At 40.8% G+C, this 18,208-nt stretch overlaps 1 protein-coding gene across 2 annotated transcripts in view; it reads left to right on the top strand.

Annotated features, from left to right (window-relative positions):
- Positions 1-15,901, top strand: part of SH3RF1 (SH3 domain containing ring finger 1) — a 178,342-nt gene extending 162,441 nt beyond the window's left edge. For both annotated transcript variants that reach the window (XM_032413171.1, XM_032413172.1), the window contains exons 11-12: positions 4,477-4,817; positions 13,473-15,901. In XM_032413171.1, the coding sequence (XP_032269062.1) occupies positions 4,477-4,817; positions 13,473-13,641 (510 nt within the window). In that variant the 3' untranslated portion in view covers positions 13,642-15,901. The remainder of the gene's footprint in view (positions 1-4,476; positions 4,818-13,472) is intronic.
- Positions 15,902-18,208: the final 2,307 nt, after the last annotated feature.

The raw sequence follows: 18,208 nt of genomic DNA, 5'->3' as shown, positions 1-18,208 counted from the left end.
TCTTAATTCTTGGTTTTCTTAAGCAGAGGGTTCATCTAGTTTTTAAATACCCATTTTCAGGGTGCCTGGTTGGTTCAGTCAGTAGAGCATACGACTGTTGATCTTGGGGTTGTAAGTTGGTGTGGAGATTACTTAAAAATAAAATTTTTAAAAAGTCAATACCTGTTTTCTTCTGTTTTGAACACTTGTCCCAGAGTTCCTGCTGATCACTTTCTTTGCTAATATGATTTTCCTTCCTCCCAGTTCTTATTTCACTGTCAAAAACAAGTTGGTCTGTGAGCTTCGCCACTTCATTCCATGTTAAGTGATCAGAGTCCCACTCCTGCCCCTGCCAACAGCTGGGATCCAGGTCTGGACAGTGCAGATGTGCACACAGTTCCATACAGAGTGACCCTTATGATGTGCAGCCCTCAGGCAAACATATCTGCTCTTACCGCTCCATCGAGTAGATGTGCTTCTAGAGATGTTACCTCTGCTGAACTCTCAGAAGAGCAAAGGCTAGGTTCAAGTCCCACTTCCACCCCTTACTAGCAGTGTGATTTTAGGCAGCCTTAGAGAGGTATAGGCAATGAGAATAATACTGGTTCCTGTCACATCAGCTGGGTGTTAGGAATAAATGTGGAAATCCTTATAAAAGCATTTAACAAGATTCTTGAACCTAGTGGTGTTTAATCATCTCTAGAATTTCACATGGCCTTTCCCTCTCTCTCTGCACTTCTTTAAAAAGGGCTTTTCTGAGCCTCCCATCTCAGATAACACCCCCGATCAATCACTCTCCCCTTACCTTGCTTTATTTTTCTGCAGAGCGCCTGTTCTACAGCAGTGTTAATGTCTCTGCTAGAGAATGTGAACTCCTTGTTGTCTTGTTCACTATTGTATTCCCAGAGCCTAGCACATTATTGGTTCATATTCAACACTCAGTAAATATTTGTTAAAGGAATGAGTGATTATTATTAGACAATCATATGAATTAAGCTTTTGAGATCCCTTATAGTGACTGATTTTGGGGAATATGACTGTGTAGATTTTTGATGACAATGGCCCGGAAGACTATTTATCTCTTGCTACTTTCTTTGTACATCTGAGGGCAAGGAGAGGAATAAAGAAGACTCAGTGGGTAGAATGTGGTTAACTTTATGAGTTCCTCAAATGGAATTTATTTTTGCTTGGGAAGAAGAACTTGAGGTCTCCCATATTATATTCATCCTCTGTGATATGACTAATAGAAAGTTATTTAGGTGATGCTCAGAAATTATTTTTATATATAAAAATTACTCTCTCTCATCATCTGGTAATTATTTTCTGGCCCAAATAGTTCTTTTTTGTATGAGTTGTGGTTTTAAATCATCAGATCTGGGCGCCTGGGTGGCTCAGATGGTTAAGCGTCTGCCTTCGGCTCAGGTCATGATCCCAGCGTCCTGGGATCGAGTCCCGCATTGGGCTCCCTGCTCCTTGGGAGCCTGCTTCTCCCTCTGCCTCTCTCTCTCTCTCTCTCTGTCTCTCATGAATAAATAAATAAAATCTTTAAAAAAATTAAATAAATAAATAAATAAATAAATCATCAGATCTTCTGAAGAGAAAATTATGAGTATAAAAACATTATTCCATCTAGGAATAATTTCTTGGAAAACCCACAGGAGAATTGTTAAGGTTCATGTTAAAAGATAATGTCCCTTTTTCATGCATGCTAACACTACATTTAAAAAATTGCTTTGCTGAAGTGTAGTCTTTATTAATTCATCTATAGTTTTCATTTCTGCTATTGGATTTTGAAAAAAACAAAGGTGCCCTTAGATGATAAGTGTCTGTGTTTGCAAAATTATCTCTCCAGTGGCACACTGTTCTGCTAATGTAGAAAACATCAGAATATGATATCAAAAGCACAGTTCGGTGGAACTAGGGCAGCATCTTTTCCATGTTAGCACCCCCACCCCGTACCCCCACACCCTGACACAACACCTAATCTTCTGCCTTCTGCTCCGTGGGTAGTCGGCATCAGCTGATGATGATAACACATCCCTTAGAAGTCATTAAAGCAAGCTGTATTTAATGTGCTTAATCATTTTAGATGAACCAAGTCATCCTTCTTCTTAATCACTTTAGAGGCTGTTCCCTGAGCTCCATTCAGTTAACTGAATTTTTCTGAGTGCCCAGAACTGAGCTTTTAAGAAACATCTGTAGCCGTGTCTTGCTGAGATTGTAATTTATCACTGGACTTGATGTTCTCAGTGGATCTGTCCGGGTTCAGGGATTAGAGTGTGCTTTCTTACATCATAGCAGGAATAGCTGGAAGTTGTGGCCGACTGCCCCCGCCCCCTTAGAAGTGTAGACGTTTTTCTTTCTCAGCTCATTTGTCGGCCCTCCAGACCTCAGGCTCCCTTAAAGAAGTGTGGCAGCAGCTTTGGCAGGCATTTGGTCAGCCCACTTCTTTGGCCACTGTATAAAGGGAAATCTTTATCTCCACGGGATTTAGGAATTGCAAAATGTCCTTAGTCCCTTAGCCCTGGGGCTAGCTCAGTCTTTCCCTTCCTCCCACCTGTCTCCTCTTTCAGTCTTGGCCTCTCAGCTCAGTAGGTGCACCTCTGCACTAGGCACTGGGTGGATGAGATACAGGCACTCAAGCAGGTAGTCCAAGTGTGCAGGGTCCTTTAGTGGAATGTATTAATAGCCCTTTGGAAAATGAGAAGTTAGAGGAATGAAGGAAAAGTCTGAAAGGTGAGTTAAGGCCAGGCCCTGAAGAAAAATGCAGAAGAATCTTCCTCGGGCTAGGATGGGGAGAAGGGGGTGGGGATCAATTGATTGGTTCTGCTCATCTGCAGCCTGAGTTGAGCTGTACAGAAATGAGTTCAGTGCTCCCCACCATCCTTCCCTGTCCTCTGTTTCTAACCCATGGCTTAGTTCGTACTCTGAACAGTATTTGGTAAATGGGGCCTGCAGTTTCCTGGGATGCTTTTTCCCTGGAATGCTTTTTCATCATCTGGTTAAATCATTACTTTTGTCTCTTCTTTTTTCTGCCATTCTGTCTCTAATGGAACTGTGTTATTATGGATTCAGACCATTTTCCCCAAGGGATTTTTACTGAGTATGAACTAACTCATATTCTCAAGAAAAATTCCTCAGTGTTCTGTCTTTGGGTGGGCCCCTCATAATTCTATTTCCCTTTTAGTGGACCTTAATGATTCTAGTTTGAGTTTGTCTATAGAGTTTTCTAAAGAATTATTTCTCTATGAAATGTTTAATTTTCAAGCAATGTTTCCATTCAGATGACTTTATGATGTCATTGACATCTTAGTAAAATGATGTAAAATGATTATTTTCTATGCTTGATCATCAGAAAGAACATAGACACAGGTTTTGGAAATGAAGAAAAGTTAGCTCTAGATCTGGTTTTCCTAGCAGAGCAAAGAATGAAAGTGTCAAAACAGACAAAGTTTCAAGAGATGGTTTTTGTGGAGTAGGATTGCTGGAAAAAAAATTCTTTTCTACATTTGCCTGCAAAGCGACATAAAAATGTTTTTGATTATACTGAAGCTTTATATAAAATCTTGTGGAGTTTTGGCTTGTGGAGATTGTTGCACAATAGAAATGGTTTGACTCCTGTCATTATTGGCTTACTAAATTTCCTCAAGGTGGTGACATGTGAGAACTGTTTTAGTCTTAACCCTGATCAAGACATCACTACCTGTAAGTGGTAAGAATCAAGTCTGGGTGGCTCAGTCAGTTAAGCGTCTGCCTTCAGCTCAGGTCATGATCCCAGGGTTCTGGGATCCAGCCCTGCATTGGGCTCTCTGCTCAGCGGGGAGCCTGCTTCTGCCTCTGCCTGCTGCTCCCACTGCTTGTGCACTCTTGCTCGCAATCTCTCTCTCTGACAAATGAATATAAAAAAGCTAAAAAAAATAGAATCAAGTCTGTGGAGAGTAAAATGCTATAATGTTTAATTCAGCATGTAAGAATTAGAGGTAAGATAGTCATAATTTCAAGAAATTAAGTCCATAATCAGAAATTTCCATTTTGTCATAAAATGTCTACTTCTGCCTTCACCAAGCCTGGTATGTGACTTGGTGAGTTTTTGTTTTACTTCTTTTTTATCTGTCTGTTCTACCTCAGCAGAAGATAGTGATGAACATTGGAGTGTCCAAAACAAGCAAAAACAGGCAGGCAGAAAGGGAGAAGAAAGTGAGACAAAAGGTTGGGTTAACATCATACAGGATTTGGGAGCTAGATCACAAATAACCAAATATCCGCAGAAATAAATTGTAAAAGATCAAACCAGGGGCGCCTGGCTGCCTCAGTGGGTAGAGCATGCGACCGTTGATCTCGGGGTTGTGAATTACAGCCCTGTGTTGGGTGTAGAGGTACTTAAAAATCTTTAAAAAAAAAAAATCAAACCAGAAATCAAAACTGTAACACCCTATCGCGATTACAATAACAACAGTACCGTCCGTCTCCAATTAATGTACCTTTTTTTTTTTCTAGAAAGAAAAAAAGGGTTTGTTGAAGTTGCTTTCTGGCGCCTCCACCAAACGTAAGCCCCGAGCCTCTCCTCCAGCCTCACCCACCCTGGAAGTGGAGCTTGGTGGCGGCGAGTTGCCTCTGCAGGGAGCAGTGGGTCCTGAGCCGCCGCTAGGGGGCGCCCACGGCAGGGTCGGCTCCTGCCCCACAGACGGGGACTGCCCGGCAGCCGCTGTGGCCCAGGACGCTCTTCATCGGAAGACCGGCTCTCAGGACTCCGCCGTTCCCATCGCTCCGCCGCCTCGACAGCCATGTTCCTCCCTGGGCCCTGTCATGAATGAGTCTAGGCCTGTGGTTTGTGAGAGGTGAGTTCACTGTTGTTCCCGGAGAAAACGAAGAAATGCCTAGCAAGCTTTATGCTGGAGTATTTGTTCTGACATCGGGATACTTTTCCACAACCCCCAAAATGTTTTTAACTGAATTTGTAGTAACCGTCAAGCTCTGGCTCTCTTTTACCATTTGCTGTGTTTCTTCCATGGGTTAGGCCTCCAGCCCTCTTTGTGTTTGTTTTCTCCAGACAACCACTCCAGAATTGTATCCAGATGAAACTTGTTAATCCCTGGAACTTGGTTCACATCTTCCTTCTTCTTGCTGCTCTTCCATTGCCCGCAGCTGCTCCCTCGGTTTATCCTTTGCGTTTTTTATTAGACGTTGACATCATTACCTGCTAGTTGTCCAGGAGATTCTGCCAACTAAGAGAATTCTCTTTATTCTTCCTGAGTTAGGAGAGTGTGGCTCGGTTCTCAGAGACCTGACTCCCCTCCTGGCACAGTGACTTGGTTCGGTTCCGCTTGGAACTAGGAGCCCTGTTTTAGTGATTCTGGCCTTGAGTAATGATTACAGATGGGAGATCTGTTTGATACAACCAGTGGGGTTCTAGGAGTTACACTGGGAAAAACTATGTATGTAGTAAGACAGATATCTGCTAGGATCACATGAATTTAAAAAGCACTGTTGGTGGGCCAGGAAAACATCATGAAGTACACTAAAAATAGCGGACACTTTATACATAATGCATAAATAGATAAACATTTATTTTTAAAAGTGCCATCAGTTTTATTGTTTCTGTAAGCTTTATTCCCTTTCTACCTGCATTTTATAAATAAAGCAAATTTCTAATTTGTGGAGGTATTGCATTTTGGGTAGCATTTTCAGTTACTGATTTGAAGTCTGACTATAAAATGTTATACTTTAAAAAGACTTAAATTAACCTCAAGTCTGTATTTCAGATGAACATTTGTGCCCACCAAAATTTGAGGACTTCATTCATATAATTGGGGGGGCATACCTTTTTACCAAAAAATAAACTGGAAAAGAATAAACTTCAAACAACCTACATGCACTAAGTACAAAGTACACAGTTTATTATGTATTTTCATAGTTTGGTGAAATAATTTTTTGTAGTTCTAATCCTTATAGAACCAGTTTTGAAATGAGACATTACCTTAAAAAGTGTTCCTCCTCCACAAATAAAATCATTCTATCTTTCCCCTCATCTACTGTGCTCCTCATAAAGCTTTGAAATTTCGTCCTGCATCCACTTAATCCTTTATTCTGAGAGTCAACCTTTTTTCCTGCAGTATTACTCCGCTTTCCAGGGATAGGGCCTTCTGTCCCTGGAGTTAGTCCAGGGACTTGTTTACTTTCTTTTGGTCACAAAGGCTCCTTCTTTCCTTCCCACCCCCAGGCATTGATCTGCAGTTTTTCCTTCGTGCCCTGAGACTCTCTCCTCTTTTCCCTGTCATTTGTGGTGTTTATGTGACTGTTCTGATAGTTCATTTTGCCCAGCCTCTCCCTAGGCACCGGCTCTGGCACTGCTGCCTCCCTCCCCCATTATGCATTCCTTTTCAGTTGCCAGATGTCCTCAATCTCTGCGGCTTCTGCATTCTGGCCCTTTCCTCTTAGAGGAGCTCATTTCTAACAGCAGGATCCTGCTGTTCAGTGCATCTGAAAAGGAGAAATCGCTAATGCAGACAGGTGATGGTGGTTCAGGGAGCAGGGGGATGCATATCAGATAGGGAACATGGAGAATTTAATGACGGAACAGATGGGCACGGGCACTCTGGAATGTTCTGGCAGGTTTTTCAAATAACCATTTCAGTTTTTACAAGTGGAAAGGGGGTCTTTGGAGAAGATTTCTGCTCAAGTTTATATTTTTATAATCCATATGTTCAGTGGAATATTAAATATAATAGCCAACCTGACCAACCTTTCACAGTCCCTTTGCCTTCATACAATGATGGTGATAGTATTTATTTAACTTGTATTCTTAGGTCTGCCTGACTATAAAAACAATAGGGGAAATGTGTGGAAACAAGTAGTATAGGAAAACAACTTATGATCCACTGGGAATGAAATTTTTTGGTTAGTAGAAAGCTACCAAGTATATCATTTAGGGATTATCTGTTTTGATATTTCAAAATTTTTAACAATAAAAAGTACTTATTGCTAAAAATGAAGGGAAGAATAACTTTCACATCAGTATGATTCAGAAAGTATTTCAGGATCTTAGATTCCTTGATTCGCAATGTAAATATCAACAGCTCCTGCCCTGGCAGAGTGCAGAAGCCTTGGATTCTTCTGGTAGAATTTTTACTGATAGAATTTCGTAGAGGTAGTTCTCATTATATACTGTTGGTACAGTATGAGATAGGATTCCCCCAAAGATTATAATGAGAGCAAGCATAAAATTTCCCCTCAAACCGTGACTCTGTCCCATAAATCTAAAGTAAAAGAATGTGAGTAGGGCAGCCAGTGCCTTCAATGGAAAGAAGCATTCACGTGACATAAAGACTTAATCTCACAGTAAGAAAGGATGAACCTTGAGGTGTGTTGACAGGTCTTGGTGTCAGCGGAGACAATTCTCTGAGGAACAAAAGGATCCTTTTTTGTCACAGAGGCTGAGGAAAACAAGCAAGCAATGCTCTATCCTGGAGGCAGAAGATGTATAACTGATGACAGCAGAAATAATAGAACAGGTATCTTAGGCTCTATTTTAGGTAATGGAGAAAAAATAATTAGGATATAGTGAAGAGAAAATAGAAACAAAATATTTCAGAAGGGATGGCAATAAAAGAAAGTATATGTGACAGGCTTTTCTTTCTTTTTTTTTTTCTCTCTTCTGAAAAAGAATAGATAAGGGCTTAAGGAGACACTGCACATCATCTCTGTGTGTATTTTGAAGCTTAGGAATTAAACTGATAACCACATACCTATAAACCCATCTCCTAAATTGGAAAAGAACCAATGATCTTTGATCAGGGATTAAACTAGAACACTTGGAAACACACAAATTGGATAGAGATAGATTTACAGAAAGTCAGTCGGGTTTAACCAGCATGATTAATTTGAGTTAGTGACAATGAACCCACTGGGTGAAGCAATGGATATAATTTACTTGGACTTCAAGCAAAGCTACAAAGCGAGCTAGTATGGTTTTGTCAGTGAAATACTTAATTGGATATTAGATTGCTGTAGCAACTGGCAGAAAGCAGTGCAGGTTACTTACCCAGACCAGGGTGATGGGCAGAATGCCTCCCAGAGCCACAAGGGGTCCAATTTAGGCTGTACCAGGAGAGATTAGAAATAACAACAAAAATGTATGAATTACAGAGACTGCAAGAGAGGCCAGAAAAATAAAGGAAATAGAAAATTTATACAAATAAAAGATTGCAAGTGCTCATTTAGGTGGAAGACTGAACATCATAGCCCAAGCCAGGAAGATTGGCAATGGGGTATCAGTAGAGCTTCTTTGTATAGCAAACCTCTGTTTCTTGAATTCCACCCTGGTAACTGTCACAAAAACTGAGGGTCACAAAGCCAGCAAGAGGCAGAAGCCCATTCAGGGCCAAGACTGTGAGCCATGCCGTATACCTCATACATATTTGTCCTATTGTGTGTGGCTTATTTCACTTAGCATAATACTCTCAAGGTCCTTCCATGTTTTAGTGTTTGTCAAATTACAGTCCTTTTTAGGGAGCTTTGCACCTTTTAAAAAATAGTTTTACTATACATTGTGCCTTTTCTTTTGTCATTCAACATGCTTATTAAGAATTATCACAGGGTCACCTGGGTGGTTCAGTTGGTTAAGTGTCTGACTCTTGATTTCGGCTCAGGTAATGATCTCTGGGTCATGAGATCGAGCCCCGCATTGGGCTCCACACTGAGCATGGAGTCTGCTTAAGATTCTCTCTCTCCCAGGGCACCTGGGTGGCTCAGTCGTTAAGCGTCTGCCTTCGGCTCAGGTCACGATCCCACGGTCCTGGGATCGAGCCCCGCATCGGGCTCCCTGCTCAGCGGGAAGCCTGCTTCTCCCTCTCCCACTCCCCCTGCTTGTGTTCCCTCTCTCACTGTGTCTCTCTCTGTCAAATAAATAAATAAAATCTTTAAAAAAAAAAAAAAAGATTCTCTCTCTCCCTCTCCTACCCCTCACCCCCATTTACATTCTCTCAAAAAAAAAAAAAGACATTATCATTAACTATGCTAAGTGGTAAGAGGCAGTTAAAGTGAATTTACATCCTCTCACCCCTCAAGCAGCTTAGGGTCTGAGAAAATAAATGAGACAGGGATGCAGATAGTAACAATGCAATATACACTGCACTAAGTGCCATAAGAAATGTACATGAGGCCTCTGGGATCTGAGCAAGCATGAAATTACTTCCAGCCATGGGGCTAGAGAAGATTTTGCAGGGGCAAATTGGAGCCAGGCTGTGGGAGGCTGATCAGGTGTGGATGGGCAGAGGTGTCATCACAGGGAGTTCCCAATGGAAGGAACCACATGAGCCAAGGAGTGGAGAGGTAAAAGCCATATATGGTGGGCACATTCAGGTTTAGAGGCGTGTTTGGTACCTTCATGGAGATCATTGTAAGTATAGATAGAGAGATGGAGGTCAGATCATTGAGGGCTTTACATACCAGGCTGAGGATTAACCTTATTCACAGGCGTTGGAAGCCAGTAGTGATTTTTGAGCATTAGATAACTACAAGTAGAGTTGTGGGGCACCTGGGTGGCTCAGTGGTTAAGCGTCTGCCTTTGGCTCACTCAGGTCATGATCCCGGAGTCCTCGGATTGAGCCCCACATCAGGCTCCCTGCTCCTACTCTTTCTCTCTCGTTCACTCGCTCTCTCTCTCAAGTAAATAAGTAAAATCTTAAAAAAAAAAACAAGTACAGTTGCCAGTTAAGAGTCTGTCAGTTCTGTGTAGACATGGAATAGGGGCAGAAGAGATGGAGGCAGGGAGGACAGGTACATTATTTGACCAGGTGGAAGGTTCACATGAGTTTGTCCACCAGGATGGTGGCAGTGACAATGAAGAGGAGTAGATGGGTACAGATTTTGAAAGTGGGATTAGCAGGTCCCATGGGAGGTTATGGGAGAGGGGTCTTCAACTCCTGAGGTTCAGAACTTCCCCAAAGCCCTACTCAAATAAAGACAAGCATAATCCAAGTAGGGCAGAGGGTGGAGGAACAGATGTGAAGGGCCTCTGCAGCTGTGCCTTACATCTGTCTGTTGGTCTGTAAACATTCTACTTTCCATGCCTGAGATAGTTGGCCAGTTGTGCCCAGAATTTGGCCTTAAGAGTCTATGTTAGAAATCTGTGTGCAAACTACCTCACAAGGCTCGAGGCCAGGATCAGAGCTGGAAGATTTCTAAGTGGAGTCTGTTACCGCTGCACCTGGTAGTCTTCATACAATCAGGACTGTGTCACAGTTTCCATTATGCACATGGTTTCTCGTTCCACCCCCAGAGGTTTATAACCTAGCAATGAAAATTTGCTCCCACTGGGAACTTGGCAGGAAGATTATGTTCTTAGCCCAGCAGCAGTTCTAGTTCAAAAAATTTTGACAAAATTGGTTTAGTGCATTTTATAAAATGCAAATATTAATCTAATTCACTTCAAGTTTTTCGAGAACCATTTTTGTTCCATTTTACCTTTAAGGCAGCTCACAGAGAACCGATGGGGAATACATTTCATGAGAGATCTACTCTGAATGTAATTTGAGTCACTTGTATGCTTCTTTCCAGACTTACAAAGCTTTGCTCAAATTTTAACTTGCCCCAAATGGCAACTTGTTACATTGCTTTTTACATGAATTTTTAGCATGTTGGCATCATACTTGAGAAATCTTTTCATCTGGATCCCTTCCTTCAGATAAGTCTATGATGAAATTATTTGTCCCGCTTTTAAAGATAGCAGAGAGGGAATTCCAAAACCTAACTTTATCATTCTCAAGTGTCAAGTCTCATTACCAGGCAGTTCTTTAGGCTGTGGCCTGAGTCTGTTTCCTGGGTAGAGATGGCCAGTGACTTCCTGGCCCATCCTTCACCCCCTCAAAGCACCAGACCCCTGCCTGCTTTTGCCTAAGCCATATGATCCCAGTGGGAGCTAGAATTTGGGAGTATAAACTCTGTAACAGACAGCGTGCTAAGAGCATCACACTTACAATCTTACTCCATTACATGACAGTACCTGTTTAAGTTACAGCAATCTCTTTCTACAGATAAGGAAGCTGAGACTGAGAGAGCAGAGATAATTAGCCCAAAGTTAAGCTACTCCAAATGACCTTTAAGGCTAAAGCAACCCCTAGCCCAGAGCTTCACACACAGTGCCTTTGCGCACAGTGCCTTTGCGCACAGTGCCATGCCTCCTCCCTCAGTTCATGCTTGATTGGAACCCTGAACCTTGTGGGTTCAACATGTTAATCCATGTTTGAATTAACTGAAACTTTCTTAGAAATAATAAGTCAACCTCCATGCTATACCTTTGCTTCAGACCTTGGAGGATAATTTGGTTCATGTGCCCAAAGTAGCTCAGGAACGGTTTGGGCAGTCACTTGACTTTTGTAGAGATGCTTTTTCTTTTTTTTTTTTTTTTAGAGTAATAGTCTGGGGCTCTTGCTGTGATCCTTCTTAATGAGAGTCGGTTCAGGTTTTTATGAGATGGAGATTGGTGAAGCTAGCAATCTTCTGAAAGGACTGGGCTCTAATGGGTTTCATAGTTTAGGGGCAGTTCTATAGAATTTGTTATGACTATCATTATTTAAGCCATATTATTCTTTACTTATAGTCAAGAGTGGGTCCTGTGAGGCTGTAAACTTATTTTCTGACTTTAAGAACCAAACAAAAATAGAAACTCAAAATCACCTTTATGACTGAATAGTGCATAACAGCAAATGGAGAAAGATGTTCACATTTTTTAATTAACTATTGCCGTGTGACAAATTACCCCTAAAATTGAGTGGCTTAAAACAACAATAAACATTTGTTACCCCACAGCCTCTGTGGGTTGGGAGCTTGGGAGTGGCTTATCTGGATGGTTCCAGCTTGGGCTATTTCCTGAGGTTGCAGTCCATCTAGATATCAGCCTCAGCTGTAGTCATCTAAATGCTTGACCAGGGCTGGGGGACTCTTTTTCAAGTGACTCTTTCACATCACTATTGGCTAGTTAGTTGGCTTTTAGAAAGAGACCTCAGTTAGGGGCTCCTGGGTGGCTCAGTCAGCTGAGCATCCAACTCTTGGTTTTGGCTCAGGTCGTGAATTCACAGTTGTGGATCCATGCTCAGCGGGGAGTTTGCTTCAGATTCTGTCTCCCTCTCCCTCTGCCCCTCCATCTCTCTCTAATAAATAAAATCAAAGGAAGAGAGAGAGGGAGGGAGGGAGGGAGGAAGGAAGGAAGAAAGAAAAGAAAAGAAATAAAAGAGACCTATTACCCACCATGTGATCCTCTCCATAGGGATGTAGTTTTTTCAAAACATTGCAGCTAATTTTCCCCAGAGTGCATGATCCAAGAGAAACTAATGTAGAAGCCACAATGCCTTTTATGATCTAGCCTCAGAAATCACACAGTTACTTTCACAGTATTTTATTGGTCACACATATCATCCCTGTGCATTGTGGGAGGAGATCACACAAGAGTATGAATACCAGGAGGCAACGGTCACTGGGGCCATCTTTGAGGCTGGCTACCATACACCACCTTTTCCCCCCTTTGATTAGGAAAAGCAAGAGAGAAGTAAAGGAGAGCAGTAGTGCTGGAAAAATAGAAAGATAAAAGGATATGGGGCACAAAACCTCAATCTGTCTTCCATGGCTGTTAATCATAATTTTGCAGAAGGAGACTAAGGAGAAAGGAAGAGGGGAGATAGATAGTATTAAACCAACAAGGCTTCTGGGAGTTTTAAGTGATAATTAAACCTTTTCCCACTAATATCAGAGTTGAAAACCAATAGAGAAAGAGACAGTTATCAGACTAATGGAGATCAGAATGTCAACCTCATTACTGGTGGTGTTAGATTGAATTTGTGGCTATGGTCCTCCCCTCCCTGTCTAGACCTTAGGACAGCCTGCCCAAGGGAGAATTTGGGTATATAAGGCAGATGAACTTCCTTAGAATTGCTGCCTCATCCATGTCGAGCCCCAACGTGTAAGGGACACAGAGAGAAAGACTTCCAGACCCACTTCTAGAAGGCAGGCCTGACCCCTGACCATTCCATGCTTCCAGTGTGGAAGCAGAGGCAGAGCAGAACCCACTCAGCCTGGAGGCAGGTAGTTCAGAGAGGACTGAACCCACCTATTCAACTGCTTCTCCTACTCACCAATCAAATAAATTCACTCCTTTCTTCTTGGAGAAGATGGAAGGACAGGGCATTTCCTGCTAGGAAATGGAATAAAATTTTTGCTATGGGAGGGCACAAGAATAGCTTTCCCTGTAAAGGTCATTCAAACCAGTCTAGGTCATCGATAGCGAGCTGTTAAACATCCAAACTCTATTAAAACCTAGTCTCTACAAAACAGAGAAAAGTTGTATTTTGAGTTGTTTTACGAATGTTAGAAACAAACTTATGTTACTTCTTATACTGTTTATGTTTAAAGCTGTTTTAGACCAGTAGTACACCTTTTTTTTTTTTTTTTTTTTTACTACTTTGAGTGACTTTAACTAAAATATATCTCTTTTTTTCTAGGCACAGGGTGGTAGTTTCCTATCCTCCTCAGAGTGAGGCAGAACTTGAACTGAAAGAAGGAGATATTGTGTTTGTTCATAAAAAGCGAGAAGATGGCTGGTTCAAAGGCACATTACAACGTAATGGGAAAACTGGCCTTTTCCCAGGAAGCTTTGTGGAAAACATCTGAGGACACTAACATTGAGAAGGCTGAAAGTCACATCACACAACAAAATAGCACAAAGCAATTTAATGGAAAGAGCACATTTGTGGACTTCCAGATGGTCAGGAGATGAGCAAAGGATTGGTGTGCAACCCCAGTGCCCCCAGCACAGGCCAGCCAACAGCGTGAAGAAGGCGTGTGTGTGTGTGTGTGTATATGTATGTATGTGGGTCCTGTCACTCTGGATTCTGATGTGTAAGGTGTGCCTTGTACTGTCTGATTTACTATACAGAAAAACCTTTTTTAAAAAGATATATAGCTAAAATGGACAATTGTTTACAAGGCTTAACTAATTTATTTGCTTTTATAAACTTGAATTTTTCTTGTAATAGATAAATTCTTTGGATTTTGATTTTAAGAAATTATTAATTTATGAAATGATAGCTAAGGAGAAGCTGGATTATCTCCTGTTGAGAGCAAGAGATTCTTTTTGACATAGAATGAGCCCCTCCCCCCCCAACCTGTGTTACTTTTTTGCTTCTTTAAGCCAGAAATGCCAGTTCTCTAATTTGGTTTTCTTCTTTGGGAAACCAAAACATATAACTGAATCAGAATCAATAAAGGCCTGGGGTAGGGAGACAGAAACTTGAGAGAAAAGAAGTTAGCGACTCCCTGTCTTTCTGGTTTGGTCAGGAATCACCCTTAAGACCTAGTCCTCAATATAATTTTGTGGGTTTTTAATTTCCCTAGAATGAAGTCAGTGAAGTGATAAGAAAAAATAAAGCACAACCCTTGAACAAAAATGTATTCAGAAATATATTTAGTTTTATAACAGAAGGAGCTCAATTCATTGGTTGGAAATTGGGAAAATTGAAGTTGTACTCCTGTCTGAGAATGGCTATGAAATGTAATCGCCATTTTTACGCCAAGTGATCTGCATGCCCAGGACACAATAAAACGTTTGTGCGATTGTGGTGGTTAAGTGATGCCCTCGTGCTTAAGTCAAAGGCTATAAGAAACACTGTGAAAAGTTTACATTCATCCATTGTGATTCTTTTCCCACCATCTTGCATGTGTTACTGGATTCCCACAGTAATATAGACTGTGCATGTTGTGTATATTTCATTGCAATTTCCTGTTGAGGTTAGTTTGGGCTCAGAAGTGACCAGTGCAGGAGGTGTAAAATAAACAATGTTCTTTTCGCTCCTGACCAAGGTCTCTGGGTGTACTCCCTCCCTCCCTGGCTAAGGCATCCATCAGCCATTATACAAGTCATTAGTGAAAATGTTCCTTTCTGTCCTCCCAGCTGACTGATATAAAGGATGAGCCAGGAGACTGCTCCTGTGACAGTCCCCTTGCGGCTCTGGGAGGCCTTGCACCAGTGAAAGTGCCCACACCTTCCAACTGCGGCAGGATCCAGCTGTGCCCATCTTTTTATATCCATTCTTTGATGTCATTGACCTCTTTTCCCCATTACATTCCGGTGCCACGCAGTTGTGGGTCTGGGTAGTCCTAAAAGCAAAAGGAGGGAAGACAGCCTGGTAGTGAATGAAATTGTTGCTACAGTTTTCTTGTGAAAAAACAAAAAACAAAAAAACAAAAAAAAACTTTTTCATTTTTTACTCTAAGAATTACAACTGGGAAATAGAAACGTGAACTGAAAAGTCTTCTTGCAATAGCAAGAGGTTTCATGGTCTTAAAAAGATATTATGTGGTTGAAAATGAAATCATTCCTAAATTAACCTTTTTTTTTTTATATAAAACACTGTACATTATGTTCCTGTGTGTTGAATTTTTAAAAAAAATACTTTACTTGGATATTCATGTAATATATAAAGGTTTGGTGAAATGAACTTTAGTTAGAAAAAAAGCTGACATCAGCTTTCATCTGTGTAAGTTGACACCAATGTGTCATAATATTCTTTATTTTGGGAAATTAGTGTATTTTATAAAAATTTTAAAAAGTAAAAAGACTACTACAGCTTAAGATAATTTTTTACCTGTCTTTTCTCCATATTTCAAGCTATGTGATTGAAGTACCTCTGTTAATAGTTTCCTGCTATGAAGTTGGTTAAAATTTCATCTGTTAATAGATCACTTAGATAATATAATGTATGGGTTTTCTATTGGTTTTTTGGAGACAGTAGATGGAGATTTTGTAACAAGGGCTTGTTACACAGCGATATGGCAATGATAAAATTGCAATTTATCATTCCTTTTCATGTTAATAATTTGAAGACTGGAGAAAAGGTTCAAGATTAAAATTCGATGTTCAATCGTTATGTGTCCCTTGCGTTAATTCTTAAAATTTTTCTTTTTTCCTTTTTTTTAACCTGAGATACATTTGATGTAATTTCTACTTCATAAAAATTCTTTGCATATACCTCAAACAGAAGATGTCTGCAGTAATCAATTTAGTGGTTACAATACATTTTACCGCTCCAACTAACAAACCTTCTTTGGTTAGTTCCCCAAGAAGCTTAAAGTCTTCTTAAAAGAGCCTGTGGAGTTTTATCACTTCTGCTTCCCTCTCCCCCTTCATGGCAACTAAAATGTCTGGTGGCCACTAGAAGTTGTTTCTTAGCCACAGGAAGAAGTACTAGACCTATAACCCAACTGTATGATAACCAGTAGGTCTCAGCAAAGCATGGGAACATCATCTTTAGACTATGATTTTACTCTTTCATGGAATGCCAACAAGTTATAACATCAGAATTCAAGTTTGGAAAATGCTTTTAATAGATGTTAGGCTAAGTTGTTGAGTGTATCCATATGAAATTTTTTAAAAATTTGTTTGAACCAATTAAGCTATGTCCTTATCGAGGTAGCATCCTATTGAAATTATTCCTTTCCAAGAGAAAGAATTTGCCAAGCTACCAAAGTAATGGAGAGGATATTTAGAAAAGAGATTAGCCAATGTCCAGGCTTAGCAAGGCCTTGCCCTTCACTAACTCCTGTGAACTGCAGACTACAATGGGATATGCTCTGGTATATATGGATATATCTAATGGGACTTTGCTCTGTTCCTGGGAATAATTACCATCAGAGACAATAAGAAGCTACTGGAGTGGTAATCAGCCAATATGAACTGGGACAGTTTGAAAATACTCTGATTTACAAATGAATGTTTCTTTTATTCATTTTGTGTTTCTTATTAATAACTTTCTGGCTTGGCTTGTTTCAATTTCCATTTCGGAAACACCACCTTGGTCTCACTCAGGGCAAATTCTTATTGCACTGCAATGATCCAGACATCCAATAATCATGTTGAAGGGACCTGCAATTCACATTAATCTTTGAGCCACCATTCAATACTATTATTATATGGCAACACTAATTTAGTGATACTGTTAAGTCTCCAAAGACAACAGAACTATCCCTACTGGTAATCAGTGAGCCAGATGTCACTGCTATTGCTTCCAACTTAAATAAGAAATTTGGTTCCAGAAGGCTTTGACCTTGAGTTGAATATTTCAAGGTCTTAATCCTTGTAAAAGTACTAGAAAAAAACATGAGATTTCAGAGTGAGAAGGCCTTCCTAAATATGACTCAAAAATCAGAAGCCATGGGGTGCCTGGGTGGCTCAGTTGGTTGAGCGGCTGCCTTCGGCTCAGGTCATGATCCTGGAGTCCTGGGATCGAGTCCCGCATCAGGCTCCCTGCTCGGCAGGAAGTCTGCTTATCCCTCTGACCCTACCCCCTCTCATGTACTCGCTCTCTCTCATTCTCTCTCTCTCAAATAAGTAAAATCTTTAAAAAAAAAATCAGAAGCCATAAAAAAGAAAACATTGATACCTTCAACTACAGAAAAAGTTTTATCTCCATGACAAAACACCATAATCAAAGTCAAAAGAAAACAATTCGGAAAAAGGTATTTAACTCCTGTAACAAAGAGAATTTCCTTTATATATAAAGAGCTCCCACAATAAGAAGAAAAGCCCAAAAGTAAAATTGACCAAGGATTTGTGACAGAAATTGCCAAATGCCTCCCAATATTCATTTTCCAATTCTCCCTTTTTAACTGATATCTGGGCAATGTGCTCAGTTAACTGCATCCAGTTTTTCTCGGATGCAGCCATGTTACTAAGTTGTTGAAATACAAGCTAAAGTGTTAAAGGAGACTTCTGGTAAGTTTTCTTAAAAGGGTATACACCCTTTAGCCATTTTGCTTTTCCTTCTTCCAGCTGCAATGTAGACTTGATGACTGGTACTCTAGCAACTGTTGAACCATAAGATGACTTTTAAGAGGGAAGCCACATTTTAATGTGGTAGAGGAGAAAAAAAGAAGGAGCTTGAGACCCTGATACACTTGTGGCCTTCATGCCAGCCCAAACTACTCATCTTTAGAGATGATTTATGTGAGAATAAGTCCCTTGAGTGTAAGCCACTGCAGGCTGATCTTACCCATAACCAACCTGATACCAATAAACTGACAGTTCAGGGGTGCCTGGCTGGCTCAGTCAAGACAGTATGCGGCTCCTGATCTCAGGTCCCATGTTGGGCATAGAGCTTACTTTTAAAAATAAATAAAAGGGGCGCCTGGGTGGCTCAGTCGTTAAGTGTTTGCCTTCGGCTCAGGTCATGATCCCAGGGTC

The sequence above is a fragment of the Phoca vitulina genome, unplaced genomic scaffold (assembly GCF_004348235.1).
Source record: "Phoca vitulina isolate PV1807 unplaced genomic scaffold, GSC_HSeal_1.0 scaffold14, whole genome shotgun sequence".
NCBI lineage: Eukaryota > Metazoa > Chordata > Mammalia > Carnivora > Phocidae > Phoca > Phoca vitulina.
Note: the sequence above shows the minus strand (reverse complement) of the source record. Positions and strands in the feature narration are given on the sequence as shown.